We start from the raw sequence: 16,044 nt of genomic DNA, 5'->3' as shown, positions 1-16,044 counted from the left end.
AAGTTTTTTTTATCATCATAGTGCATTTTGTAAGCGATAATTAACTCGGCTTACAATATGAGGAATACTATTTTTTTAGTGTTATTTATTTTATTTGGGAATTAAAAAAAACAAAATCCTTTTTTTCAACTTCTTAAAAATAACATTTGGAAAAGTAAAAATTAAAAATAAATTAGAAATTAGCAGTGGCGCTTTTGAGATCTGCTTGTTACTTGAATAAACGCCGCGAGAGGTCTTCTCGTGTGTGCGCGCTTCAGCATCGCGTTTTGTGCGGGTGGGTCGGCTTGACTCGTGGCGGATCGCAGAGTCTCGCGGGCCCATATAAGGGCGGTGCGAGAGAGGGTGCTGTGTCTTTACCGGCCAAGCCATGAGGGTGTCACTTGCGTTGGTGTTCGCAGCTTTGGTGCTCGTCTCGGCCGCCTCTGCATACACCCTGGAGCAGGATGACAGCGAGCCTCCGCCAGGTAAGAAAAACGCCTTAATTAGGGATATAATTTATCATAGAAAGAAACCCTTCATCTTTCCCACTCCATTTGTGAAATTCATCCTGACTGACGGTATAGTGACGGTGATAAATTAACGTCAAAAATTTTGCTAATTACTTACGACTGGTAATTTGTCAAAAGTCTAAAACTTGAATTGGGGAAATAGTAAAAAGCAAAGTGTTGTAAATTAAAATATTAAGTTTCTGAAACGAGTTTAGTACTTGCTTCACTTAATTTTTGCAAGAAAATCTTATCTTGATTTTGACCAAAATATTAAAAAAATGTCATTTGTCATTTATTAATAATTTATTTAATTATATGATGTCTTGTTGATAATAAATTACTATTTTAAATCAAAACATTCTTTTGATTTACTGATAATATACGAGACATTGTTGCTGAATATTCACAAAACCTAATGAAGAAATGTTTTATTAAAATTTTTACTTAAAAAAAGTAGAATTTTTACCTTCTGAAATTAAAGAGACACTTTCATAAGTCTAAAAATTTATATTTAACATTTTGATCAAACTACTCAATGCAACTCTCATTAAAAAGTGCTGAATGGCAAAATTTCAACCCATTTAGCACTGGTAACAAAAACTGCTTCATAATTTTCGGGAAACTTTTGTCTCGTCATTTGGCTTGCAGGGACATGGGCGCATATAAAAATTTATGAGTAAATGAGAGTCCGCCGTGCCTCGGGAATGAAAAGAAATGAGTGCGGCGCCGTAATTCGTTTAGGGCACAAAGACAAAGTGCAAAAGCACAGACCTTTGTATAATATTCGCATAAATCTTGAGTGAGATGCGGAAGTCGGAGAGAAACGCCGCAAAGAAAATATGGGTGGTGAAGGAATTTTGCGCATCTCTTCGCGTTGCCAACAAGGAATTTCTTTCGCCTTTTGGCGACGAAACGCGAGATTTTCCTCGGCATTTATACACACAAGGGGGAATGCGGAAACAGAAAAGAAGATCACAATGGGAAAGCTGGAGAAGGAGGGTTTCTTTTTTAATGTGATTTGATCGGCTGAAATGAGATTATTGGCCGAACACGGAATTCAAAACGTGATTCGCAGAGGCCGGAAATTAAACAGCGCGCGCCTAACCGACTGCGCGAATTATTTCCACGTCGAGTTCGCTTCGTTATGCAACGCAATGTACCGAGAACTAATTTGCAAGCACAACAAACGCTCAACGTTTACATTTCCATTTGCGCTTTGCAAGTTGCTTTTCAAAATCCATTTTTAGATCTAGCTTGAATGCGATTGCATTTATTTTCTTTCCTTTGACCTTTGCTTTCTGTCAATATTTCGGACGAAAAAGAGTAGAAAGCAAGTAAAAAATCATCGGATATTTTGGTCTGAATTTTACAATATAAAAATTCAACTACGCTGAGCAAAAGAACAGTCCATTTTATTTATGTATTTTAGTGAATAGTTTTCAAGACTATAAAATACATTCACTCTACCATTAAAAATTTAAAAGCTCTTTTTCTTTAATATGAAATTCTTGATTTTAATAGAAATTGTTGTACTTTTCTATTTTTATTATTGTTTCTTTGTCCTCCATTTTCATAACATTAATTTTTTTTTAGAAATCCAAGATTTGTTAGACAAAATCGTCATTATGTAAGCCCTGTAGCAAGAATATGTGACTGCAGTTGAAAAAAAGAAAAATAATTTAATAATTTCCCATGTGCAGCAATAAAATACATAAGCACGTTTCTATAGAAAGCTCGTTCATCGAAGTGTGCAGAAATGGCATTTGACCCATTTTGCAACTTACTAACTTTCTTGATTATTTTTTTTGCAACTTGTACGTTTTCTACAGCTCTTGAAAAAAACAATGCATTTGATCGAAACACCATTTTCCATCAGAAAGTTCCAGTTCGGAGGAAAATCGATGCAAAAGATGACACGCGTCCACCAGCATAATGGTAGCCCTAATTGAGATTAATGAAGCAGATATTCCGCTTTTGACACTGGGTCAAAATTAAATTCTGCATCAGCGTGGGTCGCCCCGCGGCGCTGAATTATTACAACGAAACTTCCTGCTGCTCACATGCATCATAGCCGGGGTTCATGCAAAACAAGTGGTTCGCTCTCTGTCTTTGACGCGAAACACACATTCTGATATATGTAGGCCAGTTATTGGGTTGCTGCATTGTGGGTAGGCATCGCACGTAGCCGTCCGTCCGTCCGTATTAGCGGCGAAACTCGAGGAAATTGACGCGGAACGCGCGTGTCTGCTGCTGAAAAGTAGTGACGGCGCTGCAAATAAATGGAACTGCAGGGTCTGTTTTCAGCGGGTGGTAAGAAAATACACCCCGTTACTTGACACATCAGAACGAATTTCCTCTTAAGGAAAAACAGGCTGAAACATTTGCTGCATAAATTTTCCTCTGCAAAACTTTTAGCTAAGTTCTATTCTTAAAAATTTAGCAACTTTTGCTATTAAATTTTTTACAAAAAAATTGAAGACGTGATTTGGGTACTTTTGCTGGATCTTTTATAGTATTTTTTAAAGTTTAATTCTCATAGAAACAACATAAAAAGTTGTACATATTTTCTAAAGCAGGAATTGTGGCAATTATTTATTTTATTTATTTTTTAATTAATTTTTTATCTTGCTTGTTTTTACTTTAAATATATGGAATTTTTGCTGATTTGTTTCATGAATCTTGAAATTTTTTAGTGAAATTGGTATATAGTTGTTTTTTATTCAACCGTTTTTTTTTATAGCAATGAAACATAATATTGTGGTGACGCCTTATAAGTAAATTAAGAGCTTAAGAACTGTAACTATTAATATATTTTTAATAATATCAATCTTGAACGAGGACAAACCCGATTTTAAACTAAAGGCAAAATTTATGATTTCAATTACAGAATTGAAAAAAATGGGCTATTTTTGAAATTTATTTTGTCCTTTCGTTAGAAGAAAATAAATTGATAAAAGAAGTTTCCATTTTTGTTTGCGGATGAGATGATGCAAGAGAAAAACAACATATTGACTTGCTTGCTGTCGCCAATATTGACGTGAACTGAACTATGAATGATAGTGTTATCGAGTGCCCGGCAACGCAACCTAATTATCTCTAAAGCTCCAGGCAAACTTGGCAAAACCGCAAGTTATGCAAGCCCGCTTGGCAGACGCGTCCAGATAGTTGCATATATATCTTCTTTTCTCTCCAGGCGAAACGAAGTAAGTTTTAGCCAATTTCTCAACCACCTCCTTCTCCATGATTAAAATTGTGCCTTTCCCAAGCTATTCGTTTCAATTATCTAGCTGAGGGAATAAATTTCCGAGGAATCTAGTATGCGGCTTGAGCGAAGCCTTCGGCAGAACAACACCGCGGGTTAAAACCTTAGAATGGCGTTGGGCTCGTCATTAAAAAAGGCAAAGCGGGGACCGTTGTTTTAAATCAATTAGGCAAAAATCAATAAGAAGGCCGGGCATGGTGAGTGGGAGGATGGAAAAAGCCATCGGCACGCGCAATAGGAGATTAATATTCATGACACGTTGAGCAAATTTAGTGTAACCATAACCACCCGCGAGGAAAGTGGTGATTTGAGTTCCTGATTGAAAAAAAGTGCTGCAACTCTTATATTGAACGGAAAAAGTTGATATTATTATCGTTTATTTCTTTGCAATTCAAGTCAGAAGATAAGATAATTAGTTAAGTTATTGAATTGTAAAAATGATAACTCCTCTGGCAAAACAGCCGCTAAATTTTTTGCAATCAAGAGAGGTCAGTCACCAGTTCTTTGCATACAAAGACTTTTTATTTAGATTTTTGAACTTTTAAAATTTCAAATGTTTTAAACTTTGAATACTTACAAAAGATACTTTCTACATTATTTTTAATATCAGAGAAATAAAATTCTTCAAATCTATGACGACAATAATTCGTTTGAACTAACGTCATCGCCCTCGTGGAAACTTCCTTTGACAACTTTGTCTTTGACCCACAAGGGATTCAATTTCACCAATCAAGTTAATTCAGCTCTTCTTTTTGCTGCTCGAGAAGTGGTTTGATGCGGCAGCTCTTGACCTGACCTCACAAGAGCCATCAACGGTTGCTTTCAGAAAGCATGAAAAGAAAGAAAGTCTCTCGCACAATATGAGAGCAGAGCTGCCCGGCCGAGTCTTTGCCCTCGGAGGGTTTGACCGCATTTGCAGTTTGCACAAGATTTGATTCCCTCAGCTAACTGCGCGAATGTTTCCTCGTGACGGAGAAAACCAAGTACGGCACTGCCCACAGCCTCGATGGAATTGACCACAGAGAATTCCGGAAGATTTGATAATAAACGTTTTTTCTTTTTGTAAAAGTAACTGTTTTGCTTGAGGAGGAAAAATCTTTTTCACCTTCGAACTTCAATTGTAAATGAGAGAGAAATTTTTACCAAATATAGACAAAGAAAGCGAGTTATTTTAAATTTTAGTCATTATTAAATTTTAAATTACAGTTTTGAAATTAAAATGTGAGATTTTCTTTAATGAAATGAGATGGAAATTTTAAAGCTGAACAAAAAGATTCAAAATCCCAAATTTTATTTATTTATTTTTATTTCTTGTTTTTTTTTACGTACAAAATAACACAATTATTTTTCAGCATTAAATTTAAGTAAATTGTGAAGGTAATTTCATTTTTTTTTTTAATATTGCTCTACAAAACAACAATAATTATAATTAAATATTATTCTTATCTGCAAAGTAAATTAGTTCAACTCACAGCTTTCACGATTCAGTCTGCCGGCGGGTGGACAGGCCAGCGTGTTCCTCTATTTGGCTTTGAACACACCGCCTAGTTAGGCACCATACAGAGAAAATTACTCGCACCACCCTTGATGGAAAATGAGCCCATTCATTTTCATCGGTCTGACTGGAGCCGTGTCTGTCTTGACTCTATTATTTGTCCTCGTCGGAGCACTCGTTGCTTTTAATTTACATAGGGCGCTGTGAATATTCATGATCTCATTTGTATTTTCCAGGCTCGAGTTGGCTCTTGGCTCTCTCATTCTTCTCTTGTTACCGACACCGCCCACACTTAGCTCTGACACTTGTTTGAACAAATACTTTTTTTAGCCAAAGGGCAACTTAACCTTTTCAACAAGAATTTAACTCCGGGCTAACCACGTTCATAAAATCTGATCTTAAAAAATTTTTTGTATTAAAACCAAAAATATTTAAGTTCTTTACAGATTTTTTCCTGTTATTGTCAAACTAGATGAAAAGTAAAATAAAATTCTGTAAAACAAATATTATGAAAAGTTCACAGGAAAATTCAAAAGTTTTCCAGATATTTTTAAATCATTAAAAATGTAAAAAAGCTGTGGCGGACACCATTTTTTGTCAGTATGAATTTTGGAACAAATTGAAAACATTGAAACTATTTTTTGCAGGATATTCAAATTTAAATCCCAATAAAATATGGCCAGGTTAATTACTTTGTTGACGATCTTCTGACGTCATCTGCTCCAAGATGTGACGCAAATTCGCGAGATTTAATTACAGCGATAAGAGACACTTTTGTTTGCCACTGTTCATGTAACTTAAGCTGATTAATTAATAACCGAGCAACGAAGCCGCTTTTCTACACATGCAAAATGTCATTCACTTCCAAACGTGATACGCAATACAAGGGTTGTTTCAGAACATATTGCTCGTTTGAATTATGCAACGGCCGGTAGCAGCCCCGTTAATGCGATTACGCAACTCTGCCGTGTTCTCATTCAGATTCCAAAGTTTGCAATGAGTTCGCCAACTTCCCCTCATTTGAAATAATAATCAGCTTCGAATTAATCCGCAGACTGAAATTGACAACTTTATTTGCAGTTTACTTTTTCCAGCGCGGAAAAAATCGCAAAGAGTGGTGCCACAATCAAAGAGGGCACGCATTTCCATTTGATTTAAACATTCATGTGTCACTTTTCAAAAGCACTGGACCAAAGTTTCACAGTCAAAGGACGCATCAGCGGGGGAATTGTTTTTGCTGCTCTCCCCCTGTTAAAAAAAACTCTTTTCGCTTCAAACAGAAAATGCGTAGAACAAAAAGCGTAATCCTGTCGTTTCGTGGAATTAACGCAATTTATATTCGCGGCTCTCCCTCGCCGAATAGAAATAAAATCGCAACGTGGTGTAATTCAAGAGGTGAACACTAACTTTGGTTTTGAAAAGAGAAAGTTCAGTTGAAAATCTAATTTGCAAAACGGAGATGAAATATGATCGGTGTAATTTAAAACAGAAATGTAACGTGCAAGGAGGAAGAGTAACTTGGCACGGTAAAGTAGCTTGTCAGCAGCAATAGTTCTTCTCAGCAAAAACATCTTCGACTTTCAAATTTAATTAAAATTTCCAGCACCGTGATAACTTTTATGTTTCCTTAGATGATTTCATACAAGATAAAGTTTCCTCGTGAGAAATGAAGTGACAAGAACGACTCGGAGCAAATTCATCAAACTCTCTGAAAACTCTTTTATAATTTCATACAAAAGAAGATTGTGGGTGCCATAAGATGTGCAAATCGAATTACATTCACATCTGAATCCCATTTTACATCTGCCAACCGAGGTCCCGATTCAATTTTCGACATTTTCGCGCAGCGTGTTTGACAAAGAAAAAGCAATTCGCACTTTTTTCGAGGTCACAAGGTTGCCGTAGGCACAAACTGTGTTTTCGTCACTTGACTCTTTACCCCCTTCCAAGGAATGTAAGGCGCGTAAAACAATTACGGTTGGGGAATTAAACGAAGAGGAACACAATTTTCCGGTTTTTAAACACAATTTTAATACATATATTTATAATTAACATTTTAATTAAAACTTATTAACATTTTTTTTAATTATTTATTTAATCAATTTTTTCATATTTACATTAAATTAAATAAAAAAAATATAAATTTTCATTAAAATTAGTTTACATTTTACTGATAAATTTGTAAAAAAAAAAAAAAAATTTGAATGTATAATAAAGCCTATGGTTTGGTCATTGTACTTTAAATACATATTGGTACTTTGTAAACTAATATAAGTTTTTTCCATTAAATGTGAAGTTATTTTGAACACATTAATTTAATTTAGAAATTATTTGATGAATGAACAATGAAACAGCGTCAAAAAAGACTACTCGAAGAAAAAAATTATAAAAACAGGGAAATGAGATTGAATTTGCTTTTAGTAAGCTAATAGTGCACTAATTATATACAGTCGCGTTGAACTTGCTTGTGTTGCTTTTCTACAAATAAAACACACGTACGCTTGATTACACAGGACAAACGTGGTACATGGTCAAGGGTGCGTTTTGCGAGGCGCGCGTGACATTTATCAGACCGACGGTTTTATTTTATTACACAGCAGACCCGCAAATTCAGAGGCCTAGACTTGTTGCAGCGCAGGGTTGAAATTTGATAATAATTGCTGATGTTTTGGGCTCGAGCGAGATGGAGGGTGAAAGGCGCAGCTGCGGTTCTCTCCAGGGGTCTTGTCGGACAAAGTCACAAATTGTTCCCAACGCTGGCGGGAAACCCTTGCGTGCTCTTAATTGGTCGGCCTGAAATTGCGTTCCATGACGAGATGAAAAAGCAAAGAAGGACCTTGCGCAAGTTTTTCAGCTTTTGACATGTAATTTAAATTTTTAACTCAATTCTGTTATTTTGTTACATAAAAGTAAGGAGAAGCAACTAAATAATGTCCAATTAACATGCATGACGAATCAATTTGACTTTAATTATTATTACTCCTTAGAACGTCAACATTATGCAGTCCAATTTCTCCGCATCTGTGTATAATTATAATTAAAGGGCGCTAATAATTAACCGTCGTATTCGGCCGGAGTGACTCTCTCTCTCACATCTCGCAGAAGTCAGAATTGCTTTGCACGGAAATGTCATTACGCCTCCATTCAGCCTGAATTGCCGACGTGAAAGGGAAAGCAGCGGCTGTTTGTGCGCCTTCTTGTCAAAAGCACACGTCTGTTTGCTCACGAATTTGAGCCAGTTAGAGGGTGGATTGAGATGGATAATGCAGTCAAAATTTGAGCTATAAGAGCTTGATATAATTTTCAAATAAAGGGAAAAATAAATAAAAACTCCAGAAATGATTTATTATAAAAAAGGAAACAAATAAGAACGGTAATTATTTTGATTTTTATGAAAAAGAAAAAAAAATATCGTAGTTTCTAAAAAAAAGCTTAAAGTGTCTCTTTTTATGACCATATTTTTCAACTGGCAAGACTTGTGAATTAAAATTATTGATTAATAGGTACTATATGGTGACGAAGACTACTTCTATGTTACAATAAATTTTTTCAAGTATTATCCATGAATTGATTATTAGTTCTATTTTTCATGTTCATTATTTGAACATGAATGACTGCATCGCTAAAGTTACGGCTCTTATGATACTTAATTTAACAACTAACAGTTTTATTTTTAAAAAAAATTTAACTTCTTGTTTTATTTCAAAACTTAAAAAATTTATATTAATAAAATAAATAAATTGTATAATATTGTTTATAAATTTAACAAATAATTTGCCATTTTTTAAGTTTGTTGTTATTGAAAAAGTCTTGATTTTTAGATGGTTAGGTTGGTTTATTCAAATTTTACAATCAGATAACAAATGTAAAAACGTTGAAGTTAAATTGAAGGTTTGAATGAAAAGAGGCTCTGACTGTGAATGGAAATGATCGATTTTCATCTCCAACTCTCGGAACAATAAATGTATTTTTAATCAATCATTCATCTACTACGCATGAATGCGTTTTAATTACTCATTCTGTTCGTAAGCACGCGCGTGCGAACCCGTTGAAAATTTTCCGGCTTTTTAAACTTTCATCGCTGTCTGTGATGAGTGGCAGGTGCTGGTGGAAGAGCCGGAAAAACTCGAGAGCGACACGCGCATCCAGGCCTCACGCCTTTATGCCGAGGAGAAACGACGCGTTGCTCTCATTTGCTGGAGCGGAAGGAATTTCATTTTGCCTCACGTTCGTCAGCCTTCCCATACAATCATTTGCTCGAGCATTTCGCCAACACTCACAATTGCAAATGCTGAACATATTCATACGCAAACAAATCAAAAACGCTTTTTATTTTGTTTGGATGTACTTTTTTATTCATTTTTCAAAGCCACTGGAAAATGTGGAGGTAAATTACAGCACTCAGAATAAAACCTAATTTTTTATCCACTCAAAGAGCACGAATTTCTTCCGATGTATAAAAAAATTAAGCATGGCATGCGACTGCCGTAAAAGCGAGCATGCGATATGCTGTGTACTGAAATCGATTCGTGCGAGCTGGACGATGTTTTTATATGAAATTGACACAGCACTTTCGCCTGGCGCCAGACAGAATATGTCGGATCGTCTCTGTGTGTGTTTTTTTTGCCTCCGTAGAACCGAGTGCACATCTAAAATTTTGGTCCTTTCGCACATCGATGAATACAAATAGAAGGATCGTCTCGAAGATTTTGTCACAAAATGAATTTTGTTACACAGAAAACCTTCATCTTTTATTCATGATTGTTATATAATAAATTATTTTGGAAAGTATTCTTATAGTAAACAGATTCCAGAAATTTTTAATGAAAAAATTCCAGATTTCAAAATTACATTTTTGAACTTCTGTGAGTTAAATGTAAAATAAATTTTAGTCGAATCATTGTCATGAAATCTGAAAGCGATGCAAAATTTTACAAAATTCAATTAATGTGTAATTTTGCATAATATGATGGTTAAAATTATTATGAATTTTTTGCATTAAAATGACGTGTGGTGCAGAGACTAATTATGATTTCACAACATTTTCCGAAATAAACATGTGCTTTGAAATTGGAAATTGGTCAATTTTCACGCAGAGAAGAGAGCTGGGAATTTTAATTTGCGGCGGGCCTGTGTTATTTTAAGGCGAAGTAGTTTTTCGCCTCGAAGAGCACTCTCGTGGGTTTTTAATTAAAAAAGAAGCCGCGGCCAAATATTTGCCAGCGCAGTTGGAAAGAGGGAGCGAAAATTAGAAATTAGTTTATAGATGCACTCTGGCCGTGACTGTTTTTTCTGAGGAAAAAAGGAGCCCATGTGCTTTTATTTCTTCTATTCTCTTTATTCCACGCCAAGGTTTCGTCTGATACGAAATGACCCTTTTCGTTCCCGGCGGTGCTTTTTATTAAAAAGGTATGTTATTACGAAATGGGTTTTCGCCACAGGTAATTCACCTTTGATAGTCTGGCGTCTTTTATGGCCTGGAAAACTTAATAAAAAAGGCTTTCCCCCCTCCTATTCGAGTATATAAGAAAAGAGATTTTGATATTTTCCACTACAATTGAATATCACAATGCATCTTTCGGAATTCATATTTTCCGTGGATGGAACGTGACATAGTTTTGAGATGCTTGAACGCGCATTTCTAATCGATTTCCATCGGCTTGTTTCAGAGAGCACTTTAGACGACTACAGCGATAACAACTTGGAACGACTCTTCCAGAACTCTCAAAAGTGAGTAGCTAGTAATTGTTGTTTGTCATCGTGTAAACACTAGCTTTTAAGCAATGTCACTTTTTTTTATTCACCATTAGACTGGCGAAAAAGTTAATAATTTCAATAGAGTCAATAACCAACAACTGAATTAAAATAATTAATTAAAAAGTCCTGAAAAAGTCACCAGAGAATATCAATAATTAAAAGATTTAACCAATTTTGTATCGGCATGAAAATAAATATAATGAATTACTTGATTATAATATCAAGATGTGCGGGGCAGTGTAATATTGTACTTAATATATATAAATAGTAAAAAATAAAAAAAAAATTGCTTTTATTTTTATTCTCTTTTTCACCAGTCTACTTACCATCAGCATGGTTATATTGTCAACGATTATTCGCGAGTGCTTTTTTCCACCGGAGGCCAAATAAAGAACGCAAAAATCGCCACAAAGGGATTTTTCCGTGCAAGAATGCGTCGTGTAAATTCCTCTTTTTTCTCCCACGCCAGCAAATATTTTCGCTGTCAAAAGTGGATTACTTGGACCCAATAAACACGCCGCTCTATGGCACAGCTTTGGTGTCGCGCACAACAGCTTGCGAACTTGAGCCCGGCACAGACGCACTCTCTCTGCACCCGCAAGGACCTTAGCCTTAATCCCTTTCCTAGCTCTTTTTAGATTTATTGCCAGTGTAGGCGGAAGGAGATCGGAAGGAATTTCGCAGCACATGCAACACGCATTTTGCAAGCTCGGGCTGTCGCCTCGCGCCGTTTCTCTTATTCAGCGAGAAAAGAAAGAAATTGGAAAAATAGCTGACACATTTTTGCAGATAGTAAAATAAAATTTCGCCAGCTTAGACTTATGAAATAAATCTGCTCCTTCTTGAAAAAATTATGGCCCAAAAAGGTTTGGATAATAAAACCCAGCAGTGTTGAAAATAAGAAAATCATCTAAATATTTTATCCACTTTTACGATTTGCAAAAAAATCTGATGAGTTTTTGGTTTTAGAGATTGAATGTGGAACCACTAGAAGAATGAAAAGCATAATTATTCATTGATTAAGAAATTGCATTAAGAAATGCGTAAAGTTTCTTTGATACAAATTTTACGATAAAATAAAAATTGACAGACTTTTTTATTAAATTTCCCTAAACGGAAGTAATTTTTCACTTCGTATGACAACCGTCATTCTTTTGTAGAAAAAATAATTGTACTCTACTTTTATCAGTTACATGATTTACATGTGCTGGGAGCGTCATTTTAACTTGCAGTTACAAAAGTATGATGCTGAAAATAGCAGATTGTTTATGGACTCGGAAAAAGTGAGCCAAGTGTTATTATTTATGGAACGCACACTTGCCACACTTATTGTTTTATAACTGCGTGATTAATGTTGAAAGCCTCATAAAAGCCTCTCATTAATATCACCCACTCACGTCCTTTTCATTAACTGACGCCTACGCAACCTGCTTGTAATGTAACGATCGATGAGGTGGATAATCGATTCAAAAATATAATCCATTCCAATAGGCCTTTATAAAAATAATTTAAGGCTGAAAATCTTCCAAACTTCGGGGAGCAACCGAAGTTGAGAAGAGCGTATTTTTCAATTAAGGGAAAAGAAAGGCGGCCTAATTGAAATGATGGCCCTGCTGAGCTGACCATCAGGAGGGCTAATTATCCCTTTCTTTATTGAGTTAAATTAAGTAATTTTCCGTGAAGGCACAAAAGCTCACAATGATTAAAATATTCTTCAGAAGGCAAAACAGAAGATTTTGAGCTATTCCTATTTTGAAATAATAATCCTTTGAATATTCTCATAAAATCAACCAGCCGAGAAGTAATTTTCTTTCCACGAAGCCTTGATCATAAAATTAATGAGTCCTTATTACTGCAGATGAGGTTGTTTATGTCAATCTATCAATTTTGACCCTCCAAAAATGATGTTGTCGCCAGCGTCACTCTCCAGCTAGAGGACCCTCATGAACCGGGTCAGTTTGCGTTTTCGGGGTAGTAAATCGTCGTTTATTCTGCAGAAAACACTGGGCCATTGATCTCAACTCCCACCAACCAATCTCGCCTTGTAAGCTTTGCGCTAAGCATGGGCTTAATAAAAAAGTTTTTTAATAAAAAATTGGATTTAATTATGAGATAATATTAATTTTTTTTCGAGATGGAGATTTCGTAGATTCGTAGAGGCCAAATGATACTTTTATTTTAACACTGCAATGATTAGTTTTTTTTTTGTTTACTTATCATTGGGCCTTTTATTATGAGTTTAAAATAAAATTTTTAACTTACTTGTTGTTAATCAGTAAATGTTAAAAAATAAGTTAATTTATTTACAAAACATTAATTTTACAGACATATATGTTAATAATTTTAATCTTTATTTAATACTTGTTTTTAAAAATTATTTTTTTCCTAAATTTTAATTAAATTTATTTACTCACATCAATTTTTACGTTATGTATAAATTTGTTTAAATTTGTCATTGCTCAGGTTTAAAAAAATTATTTATATTAAATATGAATTACGACTGAACAGACAATATGTTAATTAATATTCAAAAATAGTTCCAACAATTCTACTACAGTGTTTGATGGAATTATATTATCATCATAAAAAATTAATGCATTTTCTGATAATTCATTTGTCTATTGTCTCTGGATCTCTGCTATAAAAAAATAATGATAAAACATTCACAATCAGTGAAATTTTTTTCTAAACACTCGTAGCTTGAATGCCTTCCAATTTTTCATTAAAGCAAAGTAAATATGAGCAGATTGCGAGCGAGATCAACTCTAGTAGATTGGAGAGCGCACCTTGGGCTTCGTTAGAGGCGCTCACTTCGCGTAATTTGACGCTTCATAAAACTGTCAGTGCGCACCACGATATTCATTAAATCGGTTCTGCGAAATATGATTGGTCGACTTCATAGCAATTATTACACACCGGCCTCCGGGCAGATTATTTTATGCCCATTAGCGAGCTGGAAGCACTTGCGAAAAATCACCAGCACTCATGATCGCTGACCGGCAATTGCCAATTAGTGCATGAACTGAACAAAATTTCAAGCTGGACTACTTTGAGCGCTTACGGCCGTGCGGGTTTCAAAGCGGCTTAATTGTAACCGAAGGGCTTAAAGCTTCAATGATGTGGCGTAATAATTGGACTTGTTAAGACACTTTGACTATTAAAGTTTATGTACCTTGAATTTATTTTTGTGCGTTTCCTAAGAGGCGGATAAATATAAGAATTATTTTAGAGCAATAATGGATTTTTAATTTAAATATATATAAGTTTGCAATTGAGACAATCTTTTAACAAAGAAACAAATATTAAATTTACACAAAATTTGTATGAATTGGTCAAATATTTTTTTAATTACAAAAATGTAAAAAAATTTAGATGCAACTTAGTTTTTTCTAGAGAAAATTTTGAAATTGCTAAAATTGGTAAAAAAGTAGCTGAAAATAAAATAATTATTTTAATTCTCAACAACACCAGAAACTTACTTTGATACTATTGACTTCTGAAATTTGATCAAAATCTTAAGATTCCATACTTTTTAATTTGAGAAAAAGAAAAAAAAACACATCTGAACCCTCTAAAACAAAGTAATATTTCGCAGAATTAGTCCAGTTTGAATAAAATGCTTGCTTGTAAATAAATGAATGTTGTGTCCACTTGATGTTGGCTGCAAGTAAATTCTAATTTCTTGTCAGACGTTCTTCTCTAATTCGTCTTTTCAGGCGGTCATGCGTCCGCAAGGGCGGCAGCTGCGACCACAGGCCTAACGACTGCTGCTACAACAGCTCTTGCCGGTGCAACCTGTGGGGCGCCAACTGCAGGTGTCAGCGCGCCGGCCTCTTCCAGAAGTGGGGCAAGTAAAGGAGCGACACGGAGGCGCCGGAGCAGGCCCTCGCAGACGGAACAGACCACTCTGCCAAGGCCTCCTCCGGTTACAACTAGAAGTAGACACGCGAATTATTTGTCGGTGGTTTGATGTTCTGTAACTTCTTCTTCCTCCTCCTCCTCTCCTCTCGTTCTTCATCAGTGTCAAAATACAAGCAAGCTGTACCCGCCAAATTGCTGCTGCGTATTTTGGATATATCGTTTATTGGAGTGCTAAAAAAATAATGTTTCCGATTTCGTTCGCTTGAAATAAATTTGCTTTTTTTCCCGCGTCCGGAACAGAACTGTGCAAAGGACTTTCCGGACTTTGGTAAGGTTGTTGAAAGTTTCTAAATCGAGCCGCTGTCGGCGCCACTTGCACGTTCTCCGCTAAAACGGTCAATTCTTCCAAAATTATACAAATCTAAATTCTGTTTGTTCGTTTCTGATAAACAGCAGACTGTACGAAGACACAATAACTTAAAAATTATATCAAGGATTAAAGCTAAACGTCATTTACGAAAACAGAAATGTAATCGGGGAGTTTAAAGTTAAAAATTGAGAAAAATAACGTCATGGGTGTCAAATGCATCAAATATATTCACAAATGTAGACTAGCCAGCATATATTATCGTGAATTTATGTAATCCAAAAGACTGGGCGGCGCGCGGGTGGCTCAGACCGCGTCTAATTGGAGATTTCCCCAGCCACGTCTCCCAATTAGACCCGGACTGAGCCCGCTTTTTAATCAAATCAAAAGAGCAACCCACGCTCCAGCACCAGACAATGTACCTTGTATGTGCTGAATCACCAATAAAGGATAATACTATATTCAAGCTAACTCCTTTTGATTAATTTCCGCCATTTCCCTGAAATCGCCCGCACCACCGAGCAGGTCGTTAATAATACTGTGATTATTTCCTTGCTGGCTCCAATAACGAGCGATGCTGCTGACACAAGTGTGCTTCGTGGTCCAATTAGATGTAGGGGTAATTAGAGAGCTGAATTGATCAACGTTTGCATCGCGGTGGAAAATTGGTTTGGAAATGTGAGAAGTATAAATTAATTAGAAAAAATGAAAATTCTCTCTTGTCAAAGTAAGAAATTTTCTACGATTGTTAATTTGTTAATTTGAATTAATTAAAAATAATATACTCGGTGGCAAAATAGAAATTCTTTGAATT

The 16,044-nt window shown here is 35.4% G+C and overlaps 1 protein-coding gene across 2 annotated transcripts; it reads left to right on the top strand.

The window, feature by feature from the left end:
* Positions 1-327: 327 nt before the first annotated feature.
* On the top strand, positions 328-15,695 carry LOC132204916 (U8-agatoxin-Ao1a-like). 2 transcript variants are annotated; one of them, XM_059633736.1, is made up of 3 exons: positions 328-464; positions 10,915-10,975; positions 14,719-15,695. In XM_059633736.1, exons 1-3 carry the CDS (start codon positions 368-370, stop codon positions 14,855-14,857), a joined length of 297 nt encoding a protein of 98 aa, XP_059489719.1. In that variant the 5' UTR covers positions 328-367; the 3' UTR covers positions 14,858-15,695. The 2 variants fall into 2 exon arrangements, with proteins under 2 accessions (XP_059489719.1, XP_059489718.1); XM_059633735.1 differs by having other exon boundaries at positions 14,692-15,695.
* Positions 15,696-16,044: the final 349 nt, after the last annotated feature.

Source organism: Neocloeon triangulifer, unplaced genomic scaffold (genome assembly GCF_031216515.1).
Source record: "Neocloeon triangulifer isolate White Clay Creek 2 clone unplaced genomic scaffold, ASM3121651v1 ptg000002l, whole genome shotgun sequence".
Taxonomy (NCBI): Eukaryota; Metazoa; Arthropoda; class Insecta; order Ephemeroptera; family Baetidae; genus Neocloeon; species Neocloeon triangulifer.
This window is presented reverse-complemented; position numbering and strand designations above follow the sequence as displayed.

What these genes read in the sequence shown, in the direction of transcription:
- LOC132204916 (XM_059633735.1), top strand. Translation starts at nt 368, where the DNA reads ATGAGGGTGTCACTTGCGTTGGTGTTCGCAGCTTTGGTGCTCGTCTCG. An exon ending in TGACAGCGAGCCTCCGCCAG is followed by an intron (nt 465 to 10,914) that starts GTAAGAAAAACG and finishes GGCTTGTTTCAG; the next exon opens with AGAGCACTTTAGACGACTAC. An exon ending in CTCTTCCAGAACTCTCAAAA is followed by an intron (nt 10,976 to 14,691) that starts GTGAGTAGCTAG and finishes ATTTCTTGTCAG; the next exon opens with ACGTTCTTCTCTAATTCGTC.